The sequence below is a fragment of the Coturnix japonica genome, chromosome Z, assembly GCF_054131305.1.
Source record: "Coturnix japonica strain WE chromosome Z, WE-NBRP24, whole genome shotgun sequence".
Taxonomy (NCBI): Eukaryota; Metazoa; Chordata; class Aves; order Galliformes; family Phasianidae; genus Coturnix; species Coturnix japonica.
Genome location: NC_140702.1, coordinates 49,910,875 through 49,928,050, shown reverse-complemented (window position 1 = coordinate 49,928,050; position 17,176 = coordinate 49,910,875). Strand labels below are relative to the sequence as shown.

At 38.0% G+C, this 17,176-nt stretch overlaps 1 protein-coding gene across 2 annotated transcripts in view; it reads left to right on the top strand.

Annotated features, from left to right (window-relative positions):
- MRPS27 (mitochondrial ribosomal protein S27) overlaps window positions 1-17,176 on the top strand; it is a 42,385-nt gene that overhangs the window by 21,936 nt on the left and 3,273 nt on the right. For both annotated transcript variants that reach the window (XM_015848841.3, XM_085528077.1), the window contains exons 5-10: window positions 6,864-6,978; window positions 7,502-7,580; window positions 8,790-8,905; window positions 11,043-11,145; window positions 13,078-13,220; window positions 15,879-16,034. In XM_015848841.3, the coding sequence (XP_015704327.2) occupies window positions 6,864-6,978; window positions 7,502-7,580; window positions 8,790-8,905; window positions 11,043-11,145; window positions 13,078-13,220; window positions 15,879-16,034 (712 nt within the window). The remainder of the gene's footprint in view (window positions 1-6,863; window positions 6,979-7,501; window positions 7,581-8,789; window positions 8,906-11,042; window positions 11,146-13,077; window positions 13,221-15,878; window positions 16,035-17,176) is intronic.

Here is a 17,176-nt window from a genome sequence, read left to right as displayed (position 1 = left end):
AAATATATCAAGAGGAAGATTATTTTTCAGTGATGTACTGCTGGAGGTTGATAACAACGGGTAGAAATGCTTTTTCTGTTGGATAGACAATGTTAAAAAGACTGCAAAGGTGAGCTTTCTTTGCAGAAAGGTTGTTTTGTGCAATGTCATAAATAGGTGTGTTGACACTACTGAGGGTTGAATTCAGTCCCTTTGGTTGTTAGGAAAGGTTGGTTACTAGAACAAGTTCTTGAAAAAGCCTAAGGGACTTTGTAGTACATACTGCCACTAAAAACATTTCACTTCCCAGTTCATGTGGATTACCAAGTGCAAAGGTTAAGAAAAAAATGAGACTGTAGCATCAGCATAAACAGAAATAAAAGGTGAATGTGTATATCTGGGAAACAAGACTACATGTTGCTAACGTTCTTGGAAGTCTCTTGTTCAGGCTTAATCTTAGAACATAGCATCACTTCTCACAGTCTGAAATGAGCCTGTTTTGGGGTTGCATTCATCAATAGTGTTAGAGCTTTGTGTATCTCCTGGATAAAAAATTACTATGCAAGAAATTTGCATTCATAAGTAGGTAGAGCGAGCTTAATTTAGAGGAATTAATTTTCTAGTTGAAGCAATCAACTCTGTAGACAGTCAATAAAAATTGAAACAAATGCTGAAGCTGGGCTTTTTTAAGGGAGTTTGCATGCTGCTTCCTGTATAAGAACACAAAGCATTAGACTACCCTCTATTATAGCTGACTTGTCAGCTTTTTTTTAACCTCTCCTCTTACTTCTTTTGTTACAAAGCATCCATATGCTTTCTGTAAATATATAGACATCATCAGCTAAAAATAAATTTACTATGTGTACTATTCGAGTTTTTTTAATTTCACCACCTAAGTGTTCCCTCTGCTTTTACTTGAGTTAGCAGTTAACGTATCAAGTGTTTCCTATAGGACTTACATGATTATATGTGACATTTTTAAAATGATGCATGCAAAGAAAGGTTTCGGCCCAGAAACAGGCAGAAAAGAAATAGAGAAGTAATTTCTTTCATGTATGGGAGGAAATTACAATCAGTAAAGATTTTCTCTTTGACACTGACGTGAGCTTCTGGTGCAATTTAAAATGCAGAGGATTTTTCCCAGGGTCCATGGCTTGAAATCACAAAGGGAGACTTTAGGGTGACGTTTCCTTAGCCTTGCAGTTTCCAAGCTAAGCCTGCATGGAATCTGTTTGATCATTTTGTGCTGTAGCTTAAAAAACGTGCCTGTGAAGTAAAAACCACAGCACTGCCAAGGAACTTCACAGCCCTGTATGACTTGTGTAAAACGTGAAGTTTCTTTGGAATCATTCCACTGAGAGCTTTCTCCTGATTCTCAGAGATATTTCTTAGGATGCTTTTTTTTTTTTTCTTTTTTCCTTCATTTGAAGTCTCCTTACATTTTACTTTCAGTCTTCTTAGAATTTTAAGGGGATGAGAAGAAATCCGGCACTCTTCCAATTAAAGCAAATGAACACGCAAACTTCTACTTCTCTCTAATTCTTAAATAAGAGAGTTCTGAAAAGTGGATGGAACAGATTTACTGTAGTCCCAAGGTGGTCTCCTTCTTAGGAGCAGAACCTACTAGTACATTAACAGTATATGAAACTTACGGGTTTTAACTCTGAGGAAAGCAGATTAATGCATTTCAGTGATCTATATTAGAAATAATGAGAGGACTTAGTGTCCTTTTGTTTCCATTTCTGTACTTGCAATATGGCAGAAGACAGTTTAAGAATCTAACACATAAGAAAGGATTATCGGACAGGAGATTTTAGTTAGGGAAGTGGTTTTATATGAGGGCTGCTGCAGAAGGAATGGCTCCCATGCTGACGGACAGTGTTACAGATGGCTGCTCCTTCTATGGCAGTAGAGGTTAAACTTCCCTGCAATATTCTGTTACATGTTGTTGCTCTGTGACAGATGGCAGCAGAGGGTCAGTCTGACAAAATGGTATCTGACATAGAGGTGCATATGAAGAAAAGATGGGCCGCTGAATTTCTCCATGTGGAAAAAAATGTCACCCACTGCTGTTTCTAAAGACCAAGCAGTGGATTTGAGCGCATTGAGGCAGAGGATGGAGTGTTTCAGCAGTGGCAATAGCAGCAGTGGGTCACCTCTGGTGGTGCAGATTTTTGATGAGTTCAGCATATAGGCTCTTGTTCATCAGTGGTGAAAATGCATAGCTAAGGGAGATGCCTGTGTTGAAAAACAAGTATTTTGTAGCTGAGAATTTGCTCTGTCAAACAGTGTTCTGTGCTCTTGCATCGATTGTAGTTTCCATGAAAACAAATAGGAAGTATTGATTTTGGAGCAACCTGCATACATGGAAATTAAAAATCAGCACAGCAAAATACAGGTGAAGTTTAGAAAGTCTGTAAGAGATCTGGAGGCCTAAGTGATCATACTATTGTGTGCACAGTAAGTGTAAGTCATAACAAAATATTTCCTTATTAGGTCAGACATATTAGACAAATAAAAGCTCTGTTATATTTCACAGATGGGAGAAAAAAGACGTTATGAATTGCACAAGGACAGCCTCTGGCAGTACCAGCAGTTGAGTACACCCTCAGGGAAGCCATAGAGTGCAAAAAGGAGTCTGTTTAACAAAGAAATCTGCTGAGCTAGCTTTACCTCCATACAGTAGCGCTGTTCCTGATAGTATAATCAGCTGCAGCAGCTGCCCTGTAACCCAGCAGATTTTCCTTCACAATCTTCCTCATTTGTGGCTGCCCCAAAACAACATAAGCTTTTAATGTGGGGGAAAGGGTGCAGTGTGGGACCCCATTGCTTCTCTTTCATTGTTGCTATATTGTGTCTCTTGAAAATGGGAGGTATCTGAAAGTAGCATTAGACTGTATCACCACTTGATGGCACCAAACAAATCTGAAAGACCATTTAAAAGAAAGAAAGAAGGATGATGCGGAGCATTTCTGTGTTGTGGGAGAACGCCAATGTTTGCTGGGTTAGTAAAGTACTTCATAAGACATTCTCAGCGTCTGATAAACTTTGCCATTGTTCAGTTTCTTTAACGCAGCATGAGCACTTCAGCACTGCTGTAAATAATTAGCAGTGGGGCCTTGTGCGGGGAATTACTAAACTAGGAATGCATTCTTAACCTAATAGGTCAGTTTGTGAGCAAGAGAAAGTGTGCACTTGCTTGGTTATAAATACTCTGGTTGTCTTGTACTGTGTATTCATAGTATCTCTTCTACATAATAGTTATTATCACGCAATAAAAAGTAATGTTTTTGTGAAAATGAAGTTTCTGTACTGGATCACTTGAGCAATTTTTGAATGGGGAATTCTAGTAGCATTGCATCATGTGCTATTAAATTTGCAGTGATTTTGATATTTCAGTAACTTCTTGTATTACAGATACTATACTTTCCATTATATGTGGGGCAAGATGTTCTCAGTGATGAGGAGGATTACCATATTGATTCTTCGTGTGTTCACATGAAAGTGTACCAACAGCGAGCTCCCTAACAACATTATGGATGTTTCTCCTTGCCTTTTCTGAATGCATTATAAGAGCCTAGTTCTTCCCAGGTTTTTATTAGTTCTCAGAAAAATGAGTTCCAGCAGCAGACATCTGCAAGATAACCTCCTGGTCTCTCCATTAAACACACAGCAATTGCTAGAGGCTTCCTTTATTTAATTCACTCTGAATCCTCTGCTTTCTGTAGTTTCAACTTCCTTTTGTCTTTTCATCTGTCTCTGAACACATTGCCTTGTGTAATTATATCCTGTTTTGTGTCTTGTGGTGAAGGACCACAGTCTTATTCTTTTGCTGATCCATTTGAAATAAAAATGTCTGCTACAACATTTGTTTAGTTTGCCTAGGTCAGATGTGAAAACAGATACTCTTGGTTTCTCAGCTTATAGAACAGAGGCAGAGCTCATCTCAGCATTGTATGGATTGAAACAATTAATGATTTCACTCTGCTTATTTCTCTTTAACTTTCAGTTCTTCTTCTACATCATAGGTTGATAGAAGTGTGTAGTGCTGAGGGATTTTATATACATGCATGTGGATTCTTGTTGACATTTTTAGCACCATTTCCCTTTCTTCATTCCCATGCAAATGTTTGGTAATGAATTGTTAGAATTAACTAGGAAATTCTTTGTCTTGGAATCTCCTTGAGTTTTCTGTTTCTGTAGTACCCAACTCAATGGAGATGGAGTCCAAGACTATGAGTATTAATAGTAACATGAAAATTATGACTGATAGGTCCTGTGAGGATTTATATGCATATAAACATGTCCACACATGCTCCCAGGCCTTCAAAGCTTTTTTAGAGAGTTCTTGCAATATGTGCCTGAGTTTTGTACACTGATTCCAGAAACTTGTCATGACTGAGGATCTCTTGAGGATCTGGAACTTGATGATGCTTGGGATCCCTTCTAACCCAAGCCATTCTATGATTCTGTGATTAGTTTCATCACATTGTGTAGATCTCACCACGTTCTTGTTGACCATTTACAGTCCAAGTGTGACTGGGAACCTACAAGCCTTTCTCTGTTTCAGTAGGCTATAGCATTCCCAAGGTGTATGAGGTCCTGGAGTGCTCTGCCTCAATGTGGGATGCTTGAGTATAAATATACTTGAGAGTAAATATGCATTGGCTTAGAGGTGAATACTCAAACCCTTTAAAACCTTCATTTTCTTTTTAGCATTTACTTTTTTCTGTAACACATTTGTAGGAAGAACGATAATGGTTATATCAAAGGAAAGGCCTAAGTCTTTGAGCGCATCAGTGTTATGTGTTTATAAGATTGTTGTTTCCGCTTTTGAAACAATATTAACCATTTAGTAAAGCAGCTTCAAAAGAATGTGGACAGCTTTGTTGCTGGGTGCTAGTGTTGCACTTTGACCTAAATGACTGGTGGAGGAGTCTAGCAATTAGATAATTGTTTCATCAATGTATGATTAAATCCAAATTCCTGTAATTGGTGCTTCCTGTAAGCATTATTGAAACAGATCTTCAATGAAATCAAATACATATTCTTGCTTGCCCAGTATTTGAATTCCAGGGGGAAGAAAATGGAAAGCAATTAGAGCAACAAAATGGATGTTCATAATTTAATATTCAAAGCAGACTTTTCTTCTTTTTCTGTTAAATTCAAATTGACGAGAGAGCTTTCATGTGCCACTGAAGAAGTAGTATATTTAGACTTTGTGTAGCTGTTTAGCTCTGCTATTGGCACTGAAGTCTTTTGGATGCTGTAGACTCTGGAAAAGCATTCCTGTTACAGACTTGGCAATCTGTGTAGCCCTTAGCCATGGGGTACGATATGCAGAGATTCAGTGGGGGGGAAAAACAGAGTTGGTGGCCACATTAATCTGATAAATGTTCTGGAAAGGATGCTCGCTCAGATGGAAGAGCCAACCCTGCCTCTAAATGGTGCTGCAGCTTGGCTCGAGGCTGCAAGCATCTGCACATGAGCCTATCTCAGTTACTGATGTTTACTACAGGAAGTGGCACTCCCTTCTGCACTGGGGACCAAATCTAGTTTTCATGCATTCGATTTGAATTGAGAAAAGTTGTGTGTACCTCTTGATACTGAGGTGTGAAATTCATCATGGGATCAAGGCAGCAGCTCCTACCACTGGGTTCGTAATTGCTTTTTGAGACTTTGTCAGGGGTAAAGCTCTGTATGTTTTTAGTCAATACTTTTCCAGTCATGAAGTAAATCTCTAAATAAATGAAACAAAAGACACTGAACTTCAGGTTAAGCATTGGAGTGAGTTACCTGCGAACACTGCTGAATCTATGGCACGAGCTGTCTCAGAACTGATTAAAAGAAGCCCATGAGGAGCAATGCTAGTGCAGCTGATGCAGAGGGGTAGGGGAAGAATGTTGCTATCATAAATATACCAAGCTATTATTTTATGGTATTCCTATTCTCAGAGGAAACGAAGCAGACTTTCTGGAAAATGAGAAATTTAAAGTATTTTGCATTTGTGAAAAGAGCGGATTCTCACTTCAAACAAACTACTAAAGCATATCGGAGTATTGTTACTTAAAGGGCCAACTAGAGCTCTTTGGAGAGCAATGATTGTCTGCAAAGTTAAATACAGAAAGATTAATATTTGAGACCATGAAGGGTGGAGGTACTGAAACACAATCTACTGATGATTGATTTGTGGACAACAAGTTGGCCATGACCTAGCAGTGTTCCCTTTTGGCCTAGAAGGCCAGTGGCATCCTGGAGTGCATTTAAGAGCGTGGCCAGCAGGTCAAGGGAGGTGATCCTTCCCCTTTACTCTGCCCTAGTGGCCACATTTAATCTGCTGTTCTGGGCCCCCCAGTTCAAAAAAGACAGGGATCTCCTAGGAGTCCAGTGGAGAGCCACAAAGATGATAAGATGCCTGGAGCATCTCCCATGTTGGGAAACACTGAGTAACCTGGGTTTGTCAGCCTGGAGAAAAGTGGACTAAGAGGGGATCAAATAAATGTTTAAAAATATCTAAAGGGAGGTGTCAGGCAAATGGATGAGGCCAGGCTCTTCTCAGTGGTACACAGAGATAGAACAAGGAGTAATAGCCTAAAACTTGAACATAGGAAGCTTCGCATGCAGAACTCCTTTAAAGCAAGGGTCATCGAGCACTGGAGCAAGTTGCCTAGAGATGTTGTGGAGTCTCCTCTGGAGATATTCAAGACCAATCTGAACTCCTACCTGTGCAACTTAATGTTGAATACTTGTCTTAGCAGTGCAGTTGGGCTGAATGATCTTTTGAGGTCCCTCCCAACCATTGTGATTCTGTGATTACAGATTATTTTTTTCTGTGATTCTCATTGAGAGAACAATTGTCACCTGGACTGTTTATCACCCTTCAGGTTTCGGCACAGTCCGAATTGCTGGTACTTGAGAGACTGGACCATTCACAGTTGGATCAGACAATGTTTAAAACATGGTGCGCAAGACAAAGCCTTATACACATTAAAAAACAAGGTAAGATTTTACAAGGAAGAACCATAACTATATTTGATCTACATTTTGAGACAGTTTTGCCCTTCCTGAAATTCCTGTTACAGCCTGTTATAAATACTGTGCTTTTGAGTTCAGGTATATAATTGTCAAAACAAAAATTTAAGTTTGACTTGACTTGCTGAAACTCAAGTCAAACTTCAGTTTCAGAAAAATCTCTTAACAGCTTTTCTGTCCTGTTTGAGCTTTTTTGTTTTAAGTAGTGCTGGTGTGTAAAGCACATTGAATAGAAATGGAGCATAGAAATCTTGGTAGGCAGTGTCTTTCTTGGCCCCAAAGACTAAATGCTAAAACAAACCCAGTACACTGAAAGGTGGTAGGACCACATCACAGAAGCCATGTTAATAAGCTTGTTATAGTGCCTGACTATCACACTGCACCAGTTAGCAACACCATGGTTTTGATCTTTCTGGTGCTTTCAGCACTATGCTTTGAAAGATTTGAACAGCAGATTTTCTCACTCATTTTTTTTTCTTCTTCTCTTCAGGTCCAATATGGAATTTTCCCCGATAATTTTACATTCAATATTTTGTTGGACTGTTTTATAAAACAGAAGAAGTATGATGGTAAGAAAATTAATACCTGCTCATCATCCTTAGCTGTATGCTCTTAAACATGTAGAGACTTCCTTTGTATTAAAATATTATAGCCATATTATTTCAGAAGTCACCTTGAAAACACACTTTTCTTATCTAAACTACTTTTCTGTATATTTATATATCACTTTGGTTGGGATCTCTTTCATTGTATGATTTTAAAGCACGCAGTTCACAGTGTTTCTATGATCATTAATGCTATTCAAAATGTAAGCTATCTTCTTCAACTTCCAGATTTCCAATTTACATGCTAATATTATGTTAGAAGTTTCTATTGAAAATTCAACAACATTGTCCAGTTGTAAGCTATTCAAAAAGCTATGCATCTAAACTGAGCTCTTTGTCTAGACCTGTTTGTTGTTGGAGAAGGTGCTGAGAAGAATAATCCTGTCATGTCTGATGACAAATATTTAAGGTTTTCATTTCACTGCAGATTTTTCTTGGCACTATTGGCTCTCAGCAATCTTTCTTTGCATAAACCTTTTGCAAACCAAACAAGTGAGAGGGAAAATAGAATCATTAGTCTGAAGCTTTTGTCTTGAAAATTTTGTTAAGTGGGAAGTTAATTCATATTTTGTTTTGAGAGGCCCCTATCTATGAATTCCTCTTTCTTTATATCCATATTTCTTTTTCTCTAATATGCTCAAGGCCTTCAGTTTAAAAAACTGACCTTTATGAGAAGGAATATCACTGGAACTCCCTGTGGAGCTCCTCAAGAGCACTGTTTGCTGAATACAGTGATTACTGTGGGTGGTCTGTGACAGAATTTCTTCTCTGCTGTGCACCCCTGTCACCTTGAAGGCAATGAATTTAAGCCTGTCTTCTTTTGTTTTTAATTTAAATACTAGAAGAAATAAGTTATTTCTAAGATTATTTTTTTAAATGGCAATGATTGAAGGGCTGAGCAAAGAAGCAGCAATCAAAGTCTGAGAGCATGGGGGTTAAGATGCGTTTAGAAAGCTTATTATTGCCTTATACGTAATTCAGTTGATTGTGCTTTCTCCTTCTCATGACACATTAGAACAGCCCAAGTGGGTAAGACTAATTCTCTACTGTTAGTCATAGGAAATCTTTAACTTTCTTCCTAACTACTTCAAAATACACTGCAGCAGTGTACATTAACAGATGTAGAAGGAGCTGAGTAATTTTCCACTTAACATGCGTTTATTTCCTCCACAGATGCTATATCAGTAGTAACAGAGATCATGCTACAAGAAAGTTTTGATGAGCTCTCGACACAGCTTCTTTCTCTCTATGTTTTATACCAGCACCTAGCAACCAAGTCTGAACATACGGTAAGCTCACTACACTCAAAACAATACATGGAGCTTCTCTTTCTAAGTGTTGTGTTGCAGCTGGGCATTCTGTTCTGAATATAAACTTTCCCTTAAGTTTTTGTAAAAAATGAAATGCTCACAAGTTTTCTTTATCATTTTGACCACTATAAGAGAAAGGGGATAAAAAAGCAAGAGGAAAACCAACGAATCACGTGTCGATCCCTTTTTGTTGCTCCTTTCTCTGAAGGTCTGTCGGTATTTTCAGAGGTGGTATACGATCATTGCTAAGTTGTGAAGTGACATTTCACTTTAGTTCGAAGAGAGCTTTAGCTCTCTCAGTTAACAAAAAACTGTTATTTTGGACATTGTTAAGATAAGTATTGCTCACCATTGGAGCTTGGTAACAAAACATTTCACGTAGGACTTTATCTACCGCAAGGGCTCTCCTATCACTTTAAGCAGCTACTTCTCCTGTGATTTGGCATAAGCCTTCAAAAGCTTATTGTCATCCATAAGAAAAGTACTTGAAGCCTCTACATGTGTTACTAAAATGTATTTATAAGCTTTTAATTAGTTGGGTTGTAATTTCAGTTTTCACTACTGAAAACAGGTCTGTGTTTGCCCTATTCAGTCTTCTCCATTCCCTAGAAGACAAGTATACTTGATCACTTGTATGTAAGAAGCATTTTCCTATTATGTTTGTCTGTGTTTGCAAAGAGAGGTGCTAGTCAGTATGTGTGGTATTTCTTGAAGGCTTAACTTGCAAGCAGAAGTGATGTGGACATGTAACGATTTTTTAAAAAGCAAGCTTATTTTTGCAGCCATGACCTATTTAGTATATGTTTTGAAATTACTCCATCCAAGGACAGCATTAAGCCATATTTTTATAGGTATACAACATAGAGAGTACTAGTCAAGACTTCATAATGCTCAGTACCAGTTTTCTGTGGCTAATTTAGGAAAGAGTGTGGAGAGAGTAGGAAGTCAGCTGCTTGTGAAAATCCCCATTCCTTCTTTCCAAGGTGCATGAAAGATAAGCCAGTGTCCTGTTGCAGACAGCATTGGCTGTAGGTTAGGGGCCAGCAGACTGATAAATTGTTTTTTTTTTTTAACTTTGAGAACTGTGTCATAGCCAATCTGACTATGTTAGTCCTTGGTACTTGTGGTAGGGAACTTCCATTTTAGTGCTGCTGTAAGCACTGCGAAACACTGGTCTTAGCTCTCACCAGAACATTTCATGCTTGATTGCTGAAAACAATCAGTATGATTGCCATCTTTAATTGCAAAGGCACTAGTATTAAGTTCTCCCAGTTTCTCCAGCTCTTGAAGCCAAACATGCTGGATCCCAAGAGAATCTGGACCTTTAAGGTTTTTAAGGTTCTCTTCTGGTTTTATCTGCTTTTTTTGTAACATTCACCAGGAATGCTGAATGCAGCAGGAAACAGAACTATCCCCTTGTATCTCTTTCATAGGTCAGACAAATACATTTCCAGGCTGTCAGATAATGGTATTTTTTGTTGGCTATATATGTGTAAGTTCATGTGCACGTGAATGGAGACAAAAAATGCCTCATCTCAAAAAGGCACCTCCTTGCATTAAGCCTGGCCAAACCCTTGGGCTTTTTAAGAGTCTCTTGTGGTTTTAATATACTTACTGATTGGGTCTCTAGCTATATTTGGTCTGATCTGTCATTAGGATTTGAAGCAGCTGCTAGCAGCATATTCTTTTCTCAGCATTTTCCTATTCTAGCATAGTATAGTGGAGCATGAATCCTACCTCACACTTAAATGAAAGGACTTTTCCAGTGTAATTTTTGTTTTAAGAAGTATCAGACTGAAGCAAATGTGAGGACATACAGGACAGAGGCAGAACTTGGCCAGCATAAATTAATATAATCCTTATCCCTATGTAAACACACTGACCGACTCCCCTTCAAAATGTTGGCTCCTCACATTAGAAGGTGTTCCTTTGCATAAATGTACTGTTCTTCAGGATATGTGTACTGTAACTCTGAACACTGAACTTGCTGCAAAATTCTGTACTTTATTAGTAAGACTTGATTAAGGCCATGTGGTTTCTTTCACTGCTGCAACTTTTTTGTTTGTGTTTGTCAAGGAACACATGCTTAGTTTACATATTAGTTTATTATCTACAGTGGGAAGAGGAGAGAAATCTCGGGGCATCACTACTGCTGACAGGTCTAAAGCAAACAAACACTGTGGGATTCAGCTCCCAGCTGTATGGTTATGCATTTCTTGGTAAGTTTTACCTCCTTCGCAATCATATTTCTCCTTTTGTTTATTAGGTGAACTAAACTGGTGTCTGTGCTTAACTGAAATGTAACTGATGAAGAGTGATGAAAAAAAAGCAGAAATCATGGTAGGAACAATTTCAGAGTTAAGACCAAATGAAGGAGGGTAATCTTAGAGAGGAGTAATGTTGGTTTGCTTAGGGAACATCATATTTTCCAAATAAAACCCCAAAAAACAGAATCCCACAGAACAAATTGACAATTACGAAGAATCAGCCTTTTTTTCTAATTCAAATTATTGAGCTTAAAGTAATCCTTAGACCCCAAGGTATACAGAAGCTACAACCTGAAAAATACTATATCCAGAATATTTAAATAAAATACTAGTACTCACCACAACATTAGTGTTTCTGCTATGAATAGCAGATAGTATCACCTTTATCCTATATCTTTTAAGGAGTCTTCATTGCTAATAATATGCAGTATTATTTGAAGAGCAGCTAGATCAGAGTACATCCAGTATAGGAGGGTAGGAGGATGTGGGGTGGGAAAGAAGAAATAAGTAATTACTGAATTTCCTGATGATAGTGTATGTGTTCATGAAACATGACCTCAAAATACAATATCTAGAGACAAAGTTAGGTTGCTGATTCTGATTTGCCATGAGTAAAGTTAAAACCTCATTTTTAGTCAAAAAGTGGGATAAATATGAAAATTAATTGGAAGTCTCATATTTCACAGAGCTGCTGTTAAACTGGCATTTAGTTTTGTGCCATATAGATTGGTTGAGTAGCGTCTGTTGAAGTGCATTTTGGTGTATGTGAGCAGAAGTATTTGTTCCATGACAGTGACATTCAGTAGATCAAAAGCTATTTACTGTTATGTCACATATTCCACGGCCTTGCCAGCACTAATGGAACCGACCTCTGAAAGAGTGAAAGATGTCTTCAGGCACAGAGTGGCCTAAAGCACCTTGGTTGTTTTAGTTTATCTGTATTTTGTAAGCTTCGTGAACATATTACCTTATTTTTCTATGAAGAAAAGGAAGTACTGTTTTCAAAGTCATGCATTATTGTAATCAGAGTTTAAATTCAATTGAGAACTTGGATGCATAGCTCTGATAAGCTACACTGAAGCTGTAATGGGGTTTTTTTCATTGATAAGGACAAAATCAAGAGCTTGGGATGACGTTCATTGCCAGACAAACTGGAATGTCGTGTAGATTTCCTCTGTTGTGTTGAATGGGAATTTCATCTTTTCTAACTCATGTTCACCTCAGAAGAAACACCATATTGCCGCAGTGCCACATCATAGGCCCTGCTAAAGTCATGAAGACCTCAGTGCACAGTACCATAAATCAAGAACCAAGATTTCATTTTGGCAGGTCTACTAAGTCCCAACTAGAAATAAGAATACTGAGTTGTGTTCTTGTATTCTCTCTATACTGAGAGCATGTACTATTAATCTTATATTATGTGGCCTTGATACATGTGTAAATAAACCCTTAAAACCACATGTGGGAGTCCAGCCTCTCAGATTTGGTGGACACATGTTGCACAGTAAGTCCATGAAGGCTCTGGAACTGTTTGTCAGAGACATTCAGAAATCCTGCTTAGAACTGCTGTTACAATTGCCAAACAATAAGAAAACTACTCCACTTTTCCTCTTTTCCACGTGAACAAAATTTCCAGGTGATGGAAAAATATAAGTAGAGAGGAACAAGAAACAAACGTGATAGTCCTGAAACTGGGCAAACAGGAGGCACTTTAAGTATAACAATAACAATTCTGTCAAAGCTGCTTCACAGAAAAGAGTGTTGTTTTTACCAGACAAATCTAGAAACTTGCTTTGTTGCAAAGAACAGTGTCAACTCTTATAGATTTCCTCAGGACTTGAGTTTTCAGGTACTGATCTGAAGGTTTTATCTGTTTTGTCACAGGGAAAGTGGAATTGAATAAAGGTCTAAGAGCTGTATACAACCTAATGCCATTGATGTGGACACCTGGATACTTAAATAGAGCCTTGCAGGTGATGGAGAATGTAGCTTCTTTGCCAGGAGACAGCAAAATCTGCCAAGAAGCTGTGAGTATGAAAACTGCATACTACCTGCATAAAACAAGAAATTACGTACATGTCAAACTCAAGTAAGATTTGTAAATTACTTGCCTTGCTAATGAGAAGATATCCAACCTTTCCGGACCCAGCAATTTTTCACAGCTCTTTGGAATCCAGGAGAGGTGGTTTAGAACAAACACTACTTTAGGTGGCAAACTAGCAGTTATATCTGTTGCCGTGTCCTTGGGAGTGAGTATCTGCTGTTGCCACATACCATTTATGTTCCTGTTGTGGTACTTCCTAGTTCCCTCAGAGACATACTTGAAGATGAAACGTCATGTCTTGTGCTTCTCATGGCTAATTCTGTATGTCCTTTCAGGTGGTTTTTATGTTCTAAATGGTACTGCTCTGTAGGCAGTTCAGAGTGGTTTCTAGAAGGGTTGTAGTGTGCTCTTATGGGGATGATGGTTAGATTTAACATCAGGACAATGGGAAATGGTTTTAAGTTGGAGGAGGGAAGGTTTAGGTTGGATGTTAGGGGTAAGGTCTTTATTATGAAAGTGGTTAGGTGTTGGAACAGGCTGCCCAGAAAGGTTGTGGATGCCCTGTCCCTGGAGGTGTTCAAGGCCAGGTTGGATGGGGCCCTGGGCAATCTGGTCTAGTAAATGGAAAGGTTGGTGGCCCTGCCTGGCAAGGGGGCTGGAGATTCATGATCCTTGGGGTCCCTTCCAACCTGGGCCATTCTGTGATTCGGGCTTTTTGTGAGGTTAACTCCAACTAAGGGATGCTGGGATTCAGTCACTGTGAGGCTTCAAGCTGCTCCTGGACCAGCCAGTTTAGGTGGAATAAACCACATGGGATGTTATATAGGAAAAGCACTGAGGCTCTCAACAGCCTTTCTTGGTGTTCCTTCCTGAAGGGCTGCCTGGTGATAGCAATCTCCCTTTTACTTGCACCACTACTAGGGTCTGCATTTTCCTTGGTGTACAAAGGCCAGGTCACTGATTAGCCGGCTTTACTCATGCTCTGTACTGAGAAGCAGGTCTGCATAATAGTGGATAAGACAAGGAAGGAAGCATTAACATCTGAAACCACCACCGTTTTATTTTTGGGGCTGTGATTCAACAGTTTTCTTTCTTAATCCAAGCCCGAAGAACTCAGCCTTATAGATCTATGATTTTTTCCACTTGCAAACATTAGACAAATTAAAGAACTCCTCAGACTTTTCTGGGCAATCTGCAAACATCCTAGTGCTGAAACAGGACTGCATCTGGTGTATCAGGTGATAGCACTAATAAGTATGGGCCATGTTGTACATTGTCCTGTCATACCTGCACAGTAGTGGTCACTTGAAAAAGATATAATCCTGTTTTTCCAAACTTGATTATTTTCTAAAATGTAATATTCTAGTTGAACAAATTTTGTCATCTAAACAAAAAGTTTTCTCTGTCATTACTATTTGGCAGAAAGAGTTTCTATTACTATCAGAACAATAGAAACACTGATTTAGTGTTGTCCTATACTATTTAACTGAACAAGCAACAAGTACGTGTGATTGCTTGAGAAACTCTCAAAATTAGAATTTATGTATTTCCAAGCACATAATTAGTATTTAATTGATTTTTTTATTTTTTTAATTTTTTTATTTTTGATCCTGTTTCAGTGTTGGTAGTTTATGAATTACATTTTAGTGATAAGAATGTTATTTCAAATAAGCCTCATTTTTATTCTTTAGCATCATATGCTTGTGCCATAAAAATGAAACCACATAGGTACCAAGAGACATTATGCTTGTGGTAAGTTTCATGGATTCCAAGGTTACACAGTTATTGCTTTCAACTGATAAAGATTCACAGAAGGGTAACAGCTCTTTATATTTCTAATGGCTGAACTTTAAAATGCAGTCAGCCTGCATTCAGTAATTTAAATTATGACAATCATGTTATTCCCAGAACAGCAGCAGCATCCATATAGCACTTCCATAGTTTGTATAAATAATACATAAGGAAATAATTTAGTAAGTCCCATAGTGATACAAATGAGTTTTTTTGCTACTTCAGTTAGGAGATGGTGGTTTTCTTGATAACTCCAGGTGGAGAACATGAAAAAAAACTGGAGACATAGTGATTAAAAGTATACCTTTAGCAGTATGTTGCATGCCACATTTCCATTTTTCCTATTAAATTATCTAGCCCGTGACAGGAATAAATCTTGTTGAATAAGTGATTTCCCTCTTACTTTCATGAAAGAGGAACCAGGATGATCTATTAAATACTGTATTGCTTGAATGTTTTGCAATAACCTCATATTTAGATGTATCTGTGATTGTGTATCACACTATCACATGGGGCTACTGTTTAACATTAGTATTTACAGCTAAGTGTCAGACCTAGAGGAGATGTTAGCGTAGTGCCTGACACATTCTCAAGTGCCAATCAGCAACTGACTCACAAGGAGTTGACAGAGACCTGCTGTTCTGCTTCAGGGACTTCAAAATGTCCCATCTTAGAAGTCCAAATAGAAATCTTCCAAGAAGGTGTGAGTCTGCTTCTAAAATTTTTCATTTAGAGTAGTTATCTGGAACTACATGGTAACTTACAAAGTTGTTTGTAAAGTTGACGGTGGTATTAGTCAGATTGCAGTTTCAAACAGTTTATTCTAACAGTGACAAATGTGATTGCACAGGTTGATGTCCTGGAGACTGTTTTACGGTCTGTCCTTGAAGCAAAACCTGGTCCAGAGTCATCTGAAGAAGCCAAAGAAGTAGAGCAGAAGTCAGAATATACAGAATCAGAAGAAATGGAGCAGTCTAAAGTACCCGAGTACTACAGCCGATTCAAGGTAGGAAACTTCTGTTCATCTAAATATTCTAAGCTGTAGATCTCCTTATTACATACTAGAAGATAAGTAAATAACTTCACAAATTATGGCTATTAGACTGACACTCTTCCAGTGCACCAGGAGTCCACCTGGCATTTTTGAACCTGATGTCACCTTACATTTTCACTTACTCAAAAAGGAAGCAGCCTTCAAACAAATAAGTGCTCAAGGCCACTTGTCTTTTGTCTGTCTGCTGGGATTTTATCTTCACTTCTCATACATCAGAATGATAAATCCAAATGCTGTTTGCAAAAGTGGTATGTCATTAGAGATCCATTATCTGACTTTGAGTGGGTTCTTGCTTATTAAAATAAATTGTACTAGATATGAGACCATCCTAAACTTATTGTCCATTTATGTACATTAAGTACAAAAGTTGCATCCTGTACTTTCAGTCTGGATAATAAAGTATATCTTTCTTCCTTTTTATCTTTAGCTTGTTACAGTGTTAGAACAATATGAAATTCAAACATTACAGCCTAGCTATATGGTATTTTTTTATTATCATCTGGTAGCTATATAAAAAGCCCATTTTATTTTATCATCTCTGATTTCTGTTGTGTTAAAAATCAAATACCCTGGGTTAAAACTAGTCTGGCTTATAGTTCCAGGTTTAATGCTCTCTTCTTAGACCATCAGTTTCCTCTGTTGCTGTCATGACCTTGATCAGCTCTGAGTACAGACAGTTGCTCTAAAGAAATTTCAGAAATTAGATGATTACCCTATGGTTTCACATTACCAACACTTGCTTTTCCCTTCTTCTGTTTATATTTATATAGACTATTTACCACAAGTCTTTGAATATTACACTTAAGCACGTAGGACTTTGTATTTGAAATGAATGAGTGGATAGCATGTGATAATTCATGCCTTGATGAATTACAGTGAGTTAGGTAAATACACATGTCCTTTGAAGGAGAGAATGAGGCATTTTTTTTGTGTCTGTCATTGTCCATCCATTGTCTACCCTTGAACAAAATTAATGATGAATGCTCAAAACAATGTCTAAATGTCAAACAGTGAGGAAGAGTAGTGCCAAGAGAATATTTTTCTCATTGCTTCAACCTTTCTTCAAGTTCCATAATTAACTCAATTTTAGGCAT